Source organism: Oncorhynchus mykiss, chromosome 6, assembly GCF_013265735.2.
Source record: "Oncorhynchus mykiss isolate Arlee chromosome 6, USDA_OmykA_1.1, whole genome shotgun sequence".
NCBI lineage: Eukaryota > Metazoa > Chordata > Actinopteri > Salmoniformes > Salmonidae > Oncorhynchus > Oncorhynchus mykiss.
In genome coordinates this window covers 3970550-3982758 of record NC_048570.1, presented here as the reverse complement: position 1 = coordinate 3982758, position 12209 = coordinate 3970550, and the positions used below count along the sequence as shown (strand labels likewise).

Genomic DNA, 12209 nt, shown 5'->3' with positions numbered 1-12209 from the left:
CAGTCTCTCCAAGCCCTTTAAAATCAAGAGTTGTTAAACCCTACTCTCTATTAGTTTGACCTAGTAAATGGTCTCATGCTAATCTAAAATATATTTTTTCCCCCCCATGTTCAAAGTAGCCCACTGCTAAGGTATATCGCAGGGTGGTATAAGGAGGGGGAACACAAAAAACACACACACAAGGCGGAGTTACAGAATTCACCAAGTGTCTGCACGGTCTTTCTCTCTCTCTCTCTCTCTCTCTCTGCTTAGTTGAAAAGAAGTGTGGAGGGTAGGTTAACTTGTAAATGAAGTGGTCGAATACGTGACCGAAATCTCAACAAGACCACCCAATCTGCAAATATGTAACGGCCGGACTAAACCTTGGATAATATTTCCGAATGGAAAACATGAAATTCTCTACAAGAAGCACAAAGAAGCTGTGTTTTTACGCGGCGTTGTTGGTGTCGCTTACGAGCGACCTGGCAATGGGAGGTAAGATCTCTGATAATTCGACTTTTTCCCACCGAGGATCAGAGATGGATTGCAAACTGTATACATTGTGTTTTAGATGGTGTGTATATATGTGTTTGACACTGTGATTCACGAATGTATGTTTAAGCGTTATCACGTTCAACTTTGACGGTGTTTTGGTTAAGTGCGAGAAAAGAACACAATTGGGCTTTGGTCCTGAGCTCACTCCGAATAAAATCTAATTCAAGTCAAGACTTACAATTATAGTTTGATAATGTCGATACCAGACTTGATGCTATGTGCCTTCCAATGACAGCTCAATATTGAGTTATACAGATATAATAGCATAAGTTATACGCGTGATGAAGAAATCGATCATATCCAGCATTTCAACAATTCAAGTAAAAACCAAAGGTATCACTTTCAGAATAGAAAACTGCCCTGAGGGTTGTCCATGGCTACACACAAATTAATTATTTTATAAAGGAAACATTGTCCGCATGTTATATATACTGTACTGCACAGCGAATACACATTGTATAACACAGAATCATCAGAATGAATCCGAACTCTTGAACTGAAAACATCCAAAATGTACATTACTGAAAATGAAATGAACCCAGAGAAATAGACAGAAATAGATAGCAGGGGCATTGCATCCCAAAGGTGAATCACCGTATTTCCTATACTGTAGTGCACTACTTTTGACTATAGCCCTATGGGTAGTGCACTGCATAGGGAATAGGGTGCCATTTGGGAGGTACACCCTGGTCTGACTGGAATAAAGAGCCCATGGAAAGTAATTAGGGACATCTTTGATTTAGTTCCCTATGATTACACATACTCTAATACATAGAAGCTTTTTCTAGTTAAAGCAAACATTCATTAGGTGGCTGTATCAATGGGAATGGGAGTAAATACTACTGTTCTCAGATGTTTAATTCATAGATTTTAGATCTGTATTTAAAATGTGTTTTTGTTTTGCTAAATGCTATATTATCTATTATTTAACTAGGATGGAATGTTTGTATATTTGACTGTGGTTGTCTCACTAAACTAGTTTAAGATTAAAAACTTTCATTAGGCAGCTGTATCATGTATTTAGTAAATGGAATGGGAGTAATCTAGATTAAGAGTTTTTTTTCACATTTGTGTTTTTTTTTTTTCATCAAAAATTATTGCTTATGAGTACCATCGTGTGTGTGTGTGTGTGTGTGTGTGTGTGTGTGTGTGTGTGTAAAATAGTAATGTTTTCAGATGTTTAATTCATCGATTTTAGATCTGTATTTAAAATGTGTTTTTGTTTTGCTAAATGCTATATTATCCATTATTTAACTCGGATGGAATGTTCGTACCCTGCATATTTGACTATGATATATGGTTGTCTCACTAAACTAGTTTAAGATGAATGCACTTACTGTAAATCACTCTGGATAAGAGCATCTGCTAAATTACTCAAATGTTTAATGTACATGTTATTTTTAAATGCAGATGTCATATTACTGTATAGAATATTTTTTTAAAGTGTTGATGTCACAAATGTACAATTTAAAAAATGTCTTTAGAAAAAATGTAGCTATTTGTTACATTAGACTGTGTAAAACCTAGCAGTACTACTGATTTCTCTGAGAGTGAGGCAGATATATATTATTACTGTGTAAAACCTAGCAGTACTACTGATTTCTCTGAGAGTGAGGCAGATATATATTATTACTGTGTAAAACCTAGGAGTACTACTGATTTCTCTGAGAGTGAGGACGATATATATTATTACTGTGTAAAACCTAGCAGTACTACGGATTTCTCTGAGAGTGAGGTGGATATTTAGCATTTAGCAGAAAAAAATATTTATCTCTCTGAAATGAAACCATGAAGTGATAGATTTTAAACAAATACATGTCTGTCATTGAACAACCCCATGCCCTGATTAGATGGTGAACAACCCCATGCCCTGATTAGATGGTGAACAACCCCATGCCCTGATTAGATAGTGAACAACCCCATGCCCTGATTAGATGGTGAACAACCCCATGCCCTGATTAGATAGTGAACAACCCCATGCCCTGATTAGATAGTGAACAACCCCATGCCCTGATTAGATGGTGAACAACCCCATGCCCTGATTAGATTGTGAACAACCCCATGCCCTGATTAGATAGTGAACAACCCCATGATTAGATGGTGAACAACCCCATGCCCTGATTAGATTGTGAACAACCCCATGCCCTGATTAGATAGTGAACAACCCCATGCCCTGATTAGATAGTGAACAACCCCATGCCCTGATTAGATGGTGAACAACCCCATGCCCTGATTAGATTGTGAACAACCCCATGCCCTGATTAGATAGTGAACAACCCCATGCCCTGATTAGATAGTGAACAACCCCATGATTAGATGGTGAACAACCCCATGCCCTGATTAGATTGTGAACAACCCCATGCCCTGATTAGATAGTGAACAACCCCATGCCATGATTAGATAGTGAACAACCCCATGCCCTGATTAGATTGTGAACAACCCCATGCCCTGATTAGATAGTGAACAACCCCATGCCCTGATTAGATAGTGAACAACCCCATGCCCTGATTAGATGGTGAACAACCCCATGCCCTGATTAGATGGTGAACAACCCCATGCCCTGATTAGATAGTGAACAACCCCATGATTAGATGGTGAACAACCCCATGCCCTGATTAGATAGTGAACAACCCCATGCCCTGATTAGATGGTGAACAACCCCATGCCCTGATTAGATGGTGAACAACCCCATGCCCTGATTAGATGGTGAACAACCCCATGATTAGATGGTGAACAACCCCATGATTAGATGGTGAACAACCCCATGCCCTGATTAGATTGTGAACAACCCCATGCCCTGATTAGATGGTGAACAACCCCATGCCCTGATTAGATGGTGAACAACCCCATGCCCTGATTAGATGGTGAACAACCCCATGCCCTGATTAGATAGTGAACAACCCCATGCCCTGATTAGATAGTGAACAACCCCATGATTAGATGGTGAACAACCCCATGCCCTGATTAGATAGTGAACAACCCCATGATTAGATAGTGAACAACCCCATGATTAGATAGTGAACAACCCCATGCCCTGATTAGATAGTGAACAACCCCATGCCCTGATTAGATAGTGAACAACCCCATGATTAGATGGTGAACAACCCCATGCCCTGATTAGATAGTGAACAACCCCATGATTAGATAGTGAACAACCCCATGATTAGATGGTGAACAACCCCATGCCCTGATTAGATAGTGAACAACCCCATGATTAGATGGTGAACAACCCCATGATTAGATGGTGAACAACCCCATGCCCTGATTAGATAGTGAACAACCCCATGCCCTGATTAGATGGTGAACAACCCCATGCCCTGATTAGATAGTGAACAACCCCATGCCCTGATTAGATAGTGAACAACCCCATGCCCTGATTAGATGGTGAACAACCCCATGCCCTGATTAGATAGTGAACAACCCCATGCCCTGATTAGATAGTGAACAACCCCATGCCCTGATTAGATAGTGAACAACCCCATGCCCTGATTAGATGGTGAACAACCCCATGCCCTGATTAGATAGTGAACAACCCCATGCCCTGATTATTAGATAATGAAAAAACACACCAATCTTTTTCATAATTTCTTTAAACATTAAAAGCTCATTTGATCAACTTTTCAAATTCTGAAAAATGGATATAAAACGTTTTGGAAAGAAACTTCATATATAGACGTATTTATTTACAGTTTAATGATTAATACAATCTGAATGAACATCAGTAATTGTCAGCATCATTTAGGAGCATAATGGTAATTTGTATTTTTTGTATTTTTAATGAGATGTATAGCACATCTTTAGCCTGGCTCAAATGATGATTCATTAGCGTGGCATCATATTCCAAAGACATCGTTCCGGCTCTATATTATATGGAGGGTCTGTGTATGAAACATGGAATATAGAAAAACAACAGCAGAAAGGAACATTCCAAGGGGCCAGTTTCCCAGACACAGTGATAGTTGGAAATAAAGCACACACAAAAAAAATGCATTGACTTGCATTTGATTTGCGACAACAACAAAAAAAAATGCTAAAAAGATAGTGTTTGAAACAGTGGCCAAGGGAACAAAAGCATGGGATTGCTGTTATAACTTTTCAATGCACTGTTAGAAAAAAGGGTTCTAAACATGGTTCTAAAAAGGGTTTTAAAAGGGTTCTTCGGCTGTCCCTCTGCGGGAAAGGGTTCTTTATGGGTTCTATATCGAACCCAAAAGGGTTCTACCTGGAACCAAAAAAGGGTTCTTTATGGGTTCTATATCGAACCCAAAAGGGTTCTACCTGGAACCAAAAAGGGTTCTTTATGGGTTCTATATCGAACCCAAAAGGGTCTTCAAAGGGTTCTCCTATGGGGACAGCCAAAGAACCCATTTTGGTTCTAGATAGCACCTTTTTCCTTCTTCTATGAGTGTACAGTAGACTGCTCACAAGGTAAGGAAACCAACATTGAACGTTGTCTCCTTTAAGCTTACTCCTGGACTAAAAAGCATGTAAATCTATGATGATACGCATTAGATCAGCCAAGACCACAAATTAACATAAATATGAACTATGGAACAAACAAAAAAAAACACCAGGCTCTTTTGGCCTCAAATTACCACTAAAACTCTTGTATTTGAGGCTGCTAGACTGCCTCCTGGCTTCTGTTCCTGATGAGATGCTCTGTGACATCCCTCTTAGCTCTTAGCTCAAACATTGGTTTTAGGCTCAATAATAAAATATTGAAAATAACTATACTGCACAAAAATATCAACGCAACATGTAATGGTTACCATGTTGCATGTGCTGAAATAAAAGATTCCTGAAATGTTTCCATCCACACGAAAGGCATACTTCTCATAAAATGTTTGTACAAATTTGTTTACTTCCCTGTTAGTGAGCATCTAGCAGTACTACTGATTTCTCTGAGAGTGAGGCATCTTGTTCTTTGCCAAGATAATCCAACCACCCGACAGGTGTGGCATATCAAGAATCTGATTAAACAGCATGGGGGGGGGGGGGAACAAGGAAAACATATTACGACCTAGGTCTCATGGCCGCGTTCAGCAGCCAAACATGGTCAAACTTTGCAGATAGAAATACATACAAATAGAGCCACACATTGATTGCTTATTCTACATGTCAGAGAGGCACGTTTTTTATTTCTATCTAAACGTTCAAAATCTTTCCAAAACGTTCCCGCTGAACTGATAAATTGATAAATTGAGTGGCCAATTTGCAGAAGCGTTACCCCTGAAAAACGTGGGGTAACAAATCAAATGATTGTGAATAACGGTAATAATGTATTCTTGAAGGCAGAATCAGACTGATGGTGGGTATATTGTAGTGGGTATACTGTAGTGGGTATACTGTAGTGGGTATACTGTACTGGGTATACTGTAGTGGGTAGTGGGTATACTGTAGTGGGTATACTGCAGTGGATATACTGCAGTGGGTATACTGCAGTGGGTATACTGTAGTGGGTATACTGTAGTGGGTATACTGTAGTGGGTATACTGCTGTGGATATACTGCAGTGGGTATGCTGTAGTGGGTATACTGTAGTGGGTATACTGTAGTGGGTATACTGCTGTGGGTATACTGTAGTGGGTATACTGTAGTGGGTATACTGTAGTGGGTATACTGCGGTGGGTATACTGTAGTGGGTATACTGTAGTGGGTAGTGGGTATACTGTAGTGGGTATACTGTATTGGGTAGTGGGTATACTGTAGTGGGTATACTGTAGTGGGTATGCTGTAGTGGGTATACTGCAGTGGGTATACTGTAGTGGGTATACTGCAGTGGGTATACTGTAGTGGGTATACTGTAGTGGCTATACTGCAGTGGGTATACTGTAGTGGGTATACTGAAAATTGGGTATACTGCAGTGGGTATACTGTAGTGGGTATACTGCAATGGGTATATTGAACATTTGGTATACTGTAGTGGGTATACTGTAGTGGGTATGCTGTAGTGGGTATACTGTAGTGGGTATACTGAAAATTGGGTATACTGCAGTGGGTATACTGTAGTTGGTATACTGCAAATTGAGTATACTGTAGTGGGTATACTGCAGTGGGTATACTGTAGTGGGTATACTGCAAATTGAGTATACTGTAGTGGGTATACTGCAAATTTGGTATGCTGCAAATTTGGTATACTGTAGTGGGTATACTGTAGTGGGTATACTGCAATGGGTATATTGAAAATTGGGTATACTGTAGTGGGTATACTGTAGTGGGTATACTGCAAGGGGTATATTGAAAATTGGGTATACTGTAGTGGGTATACTGCAAATTTGGTATGCTGCAAATTTGGTATACTGTAGTGGGTATACTGTAGTGGGTATACTGCAATGGGTATATTGAAAATTGGGTATACTGTAGTGGGTATACTGTAGTGGCTATACTGCAAATTTGGTATGCTGCAAATTTGGTATACTGTAGTGGGTATACTGTAGTGGGTATACTGCAATGGGTATATTGAAAATTGGGTATACTGTAGTGGGTATACTGTAGTGGGTATACTGCAATGGGTATATTGAAAATTGGGTATACTGTAGTGGGCATACTGTAGTGGGTATACTGTATTGAGTATACTGTATTGGGCAGTGGCGGTCATTGACGTTTAATACCATTCACCCAGTTCAATGTAACAGCGACAGGTTTAGGCTACTACATGATACTAGAATGTTCCCTATACCCATCATGAGGTTGCTACAACCTAACCTATGAATGAAAGTTTACAACGTAGGGGCACACAGGTCGAGAGACACATTTTAGATGACAGACGATGACATTCAATACCTCCTTGCACACTCTTGCCTGCATCTAGCTGATCTAGGGTGTAATCATTAGTCCAACAGTTGCAAACCAGAGTTCCCATTGGACAAATTCAGGTATTTATCCCCGTTTCCTTCCGTTTAAGAAACGTTTTTCAACGGAATCGGCGGAATGAATACACCCCTGATAACGCGTAAACACAGTTCACTCTCATAACAGCCACGTTGTATTCCTTCTCTTCCCTTCGCTTGTGGACTTCAATCAACAACACATCAGCTGTATGTGACCAGGCGAAAAAACCTTTCCAAGCCAAACCGTTACACACAGCCTACGTTGTTGTCACCATATTAGCTAAAGTAAGGTCATAGTCAGCATAGCTAATATAACTAACGCGTTAGTAAACCTGCTACAATCATGCAGTAACGTTTGTGTATAGTCAGTTACACCAGCAGGCCCCAGGTGGCAATAAATTAGTAATACCAAAAGCTTACCTTGACTTGGAAGAGTTCCAGTGTTGTGTTGGAAAGGCATAGCCAGCTAGCTAACATAGCATCCCTCTGTTATAGCCAGCTAGCTAACATAGCATCCCTCTGTTATAGCCAGCTAGCTAACATAGCATCCCTCTGTTATAGCCATCTAGCTAACATAGTATCCCTCTGTTATAGGCATCTAGCTAACATAGCATCCCTCTGTTATAGCCAGCTAGCTAACATAGCATCCCTCTGTTATAGCCAGCTAACTAACATAGCATCCCTCTGTTATAGCCAGCTAGCTAACATAGCATCCCTCTGTTATAGCCAGCTAGCTAACATAGCATCCCTCTGTTATAGTCAGCTAGCTAACATAGCATCCCTCTGTTATAGCCAGCTAGCTAACATAGCATCCCTCTGTTATAGCCAGCTAGCTAACATAGCATCCCTTTATTATAGCCTTCTAGCTAACATAGCATCCTTCTGTTATAGCCAGCTAGCTAACATAGCATCCCTTTGTTATAGCCTTCTAGCTAACATAGCATCCTTCTGTTATAGCCAGCTAGCTAACATAGCATCCCTCTGTTATAGCCAGCTAGCTAACATAGCATCCCTCTGTTATAGCCAGCTAGCTAACATAGCATCCCTTTGTTATAGCCTTCTAGCTAACATAGCATCCTTCTGTTATAGCCAGCTAGCTAACATAGCAACCTTCTGTTTGAGCAGCTCCATTTGCTAGCTAAGTAAGTGAAACTGAAAGTGAAAAAAAATTACACTCTCTCTCTCTCTCTATTTCTCTCTTGCTCCTCCTTCATTTTGGAAACGGTTCAACTGTTGTCTTTCTCAATTAGTCAACTACTCACCACAGTTTACGCACTGCAGTGCTGTCTAGCTGTAGCTTATGCTTTCAGTACTACATTTATTCTCTGATCCTTTGATTGGGTGGACAACATGTCAGTTCATGCTGCAAGAGCTCTGATAGGCTGGAGGACGTCCTCCGGAAGTTGTCATAATTACTGTGTAAGTCTATGGAAGGGAGTGAGAACCATGAGCCTCCTAGGCTTTGTATTGAAGTCAATGTACCCAGAGGAGAATGGAAGCTAGCTGTCCTCCGGCTACACCGTGGTGCTACCCTACAGAGTGCTGTTGAGGTTACTGTTGACCTTCATTGCAAAACAATGTGTTTTAATCAGTTATTTGGTGACGTGAATATATTTAGTGTAGTTTTATCTTTTTTTTTTTTTTCTTTTACAATGAACATTTTTATAAAGTTCACTGAGGAGGATGGTCCTCCCCTTCCTCCTCTGAGGAGCCTCCACTGGTATTGGGTATACTGTATTGCCTTGCTGACTGTACGCCAACAATACTGTGTGTTTGACCTCATGCTTTATTAGACAAAGAAGAACAAGGAAAGCTACTAACTCAGCCTGTAATAGATGCCACCGTTTGATCTACCGCTCTTGTAAAAGAGGGTTGTCCAAGGCCACAGCCTCATTTACACGGCCTGCTAGTCTGTTCAATATGACACTGTGCTGTAATGGATTTATTCAATAATACATGAATTGAAAAGCAATGAGTTGGACCAAGTACAAGCTGTGAGTTGACACGTTTAGCAGAAGAATGGATAGGGGTCAGTAGTACACAGCTAATGCCTCTTAACTCGCCTTTTGGCCGTACGAACCCTGTGATTTAACGCGTATAGGCTCCTCAATGCCCAGAACAACTTACAACACCACATTTTATTTGGGTGAAAAAAAAACCTGAAACGTCTCTTTGGGTCCTTGGAAAAGTACTGTATAAAACACAAGTATTATTATGATTATGTAAGGTGACGTTGTGTGCGTTGAACCCTCGAAGCGTGGGACTTCATCGTGGTACATAGAACAGGCACTTCTTATTTATTGAGGTGAAAACTAAAGCTGACTGGGCGTTGAACCCTCTGAGCGTGGGATGTTGGACTGGCAGTAACATCAGGGTGGCTGGTGGACAGGACACTAGGGGATGTTGGACTGACAGTAACATCAGGGTGGCTGGTAGACAGGACACTAGGGGATGTTGGACTGACAGTAACATCAGGGTGGCTGGTGGACAGGACACTAGGGGATGTTGGACTGACAGTAACATCAGGGTGGCTGGTGGACAGGACACTAGGGGATGTTGGACTGACAGTAACATCAGGGTGGCTGGTGGACAGGACACTAGGGGATGTTGGACTGACAGTAACATCAGGGTGGCTGGTGGACAGGACACTAGGGGATGTTGGACTGACAGTAACATCAGGGTGGCTGGTAGACAGGACACTACGGGATGTTGGACTGACAGTAACATCAGGGTGGCTGGTGGACAGGACACTATGGGATGTTGGACTGACAGTAACATCAGGGTGGCTGGTGGACAGGACACTAGGGGATGTTGGACTGACAGTAACATCAGGGTGGCTGGTAGAAAGGACACTAGGGGATGTTGGTAGACAGGACACTAGGGGATGTTGGTAGACAGGACACTAGGGGATGTTGGACTGACAGTAACATTGGGGTGGTTGGCAGACAGTGTGTCTCTTTGTGTCTCTTTGTGTGTGTCTGTGTGTCTGTCTGTGTGTCTCTCTCCCTGTCTGTGTGTCTCTCTGTGTGTCTGTGTGTCTCTATGTGTGTGTCTGTCTGTCTGTCTGTCTGTCTGTCTGTGTGTCTCGCTCTCTTTATCCCTCTCTCTCTCTATCCCTGTCTGTGTGTCTCTCTGTGTGCCTGTGTGTCTCTGTGTGTGTCTGTCTGTCTCTCTGTGTGTGTCTGTCTGTCTCTCCCTCTCTCTCTCTCTCTCTCTCTCTCTCTCTCTCTCTCTCTCTCTCTCTCTCTCTCTCTCTCTCTCTGTGTCTGAGACAATGAAGGGACATCAGGGTCTTTCATGTTCAGTTGTAGTGCATTTCAAGACAGGGCATGTCCCTGCACTCACACACACACACACACACACACACACACACACACACACATACACCTCACACGCACACCTCACGCTCACCTCACACTCACCTCTGTGTTCCCAGGCTGCACTACTTGGAGCGTTGCCGTACTACCTGGGGAGGTGTGGGTTGTAAAGGAAGAAGAGATTCCCATCTCTCAGAGGGGTGAAGAAAAGGCTAAGAGTCACTTCATGTCAAGATGTTTCATCCTGACGTATGACTCGGTGTGTACTGAGGTCTGGAACTGTGGTCTTGAGGAATATCATAGCTGCTGCATAGACTGCTCCTAAATCATGACAACTCCTGCCTCCTGCCACAGGCAGGATTTATGAGCAGTCTACCCTTTAACTCGTCTTCTTAGAGATGGGAATCTCTTCTTCTTTTACAACCCCTTTACAAGTCCTGTCTCAAGATAGCGGCAGGGTAACCTAGTGGTTAGAGCGTTCGGTCAGAAACCGTAAAGGTTGCAAGATCGAATCTCCCGAACTGACAAGGTTGAAAATCTGCCCCCAGAACAAGGCAGTTAACCCCACTGTTCCTAGACCGTCATTGAAAATAAGAATTTGTTCTTAACTGACTTGCCTAGTTAAATCAAGGTTTAATAAATAAATAAAAGTAGCCTTGACAGATCTGTAACTTTAGATACTGAACACTGTAGATGACTCTGTCACAGTGTTGTTTCCTATAGTACTGAGTCTTTCAGAACAGAACCTGACTACATAATGACCCAGACCAGAACCTGACTGTATAATGACCCAGACCAGAACCTGACTGTATAACGACCCAGACCAGAACCTGACTGTATAACGACCCAGACCAGAACCTGACTACATAACGACCCAGACCAGAACCTGACTACATAATGACCCAGGCTAGAATCTGACTACATAATGACCCAGACCAGAACCTGACTACATAATGACCCAGACCAGAACCTAACTACATGATGACCCAGACCAGAACCTGACTGCATATTGACCCAGACCAGAACCTGACTACATAACGACCCAGACCAGAACCTGACTACATAATGACCCAGGCCAGAATCTGACTACATAATGACCCAGACCAGAAACTGACTATATAATGACCCACACCAGAACCTGACTACATAATGACCCAGACCAGAACCTGACTACATAATGACCAAGACCAGAACCTAACTACATGATGACCCAGACCAGAACCTGACTGCATATTGACCCAGACCAGAACAGAACCTGACTACATAATGACCCAGACCAGAACCTGACTACATAATAACCCAGACCAGAACCTAACTACATGATGACCCAGACCAGAACCTGACTATATAATGACCCAGACCAGAACCTGACTACATAATGACCCAGACCAGAACCTGACTATATAATGACCCAGACCAGAACCTGACTGCATAATGACCCAGACCAGAACCTGACTATATAATGACCCAGACCAGAACCTGACTGTATAACGACCCAGACCAGAACCTGACTGTATAACGACCCAGAC

The 12209-nt window shown here is 42.1% G+C and overlaps 1 protein-coding gene across 1 annotated transcript in view; it reads left to right on the top strand.

Annotated features, from left to right (window-relative positions):
* Window positions 1-204: 204 nt before the first annotated feature.
* cspg4b (chondroitin sulfate proteoglycan 4b) overlaps window positions 205-12209 on the top strand; it is a 61033-nt gene continuing 49028 nt past the window's right edge. The window contains exon 1 of the mRNA XM_036979226.1: window positions 205-474. Coding sequence (XP_036835121.1) covers window positions 381-474 — 94 coding nt within the window. The 5' untranslated portion in view covers window positions 205-380. The remainder of the gene's footprint in view (window positions 475-12209) is intronic.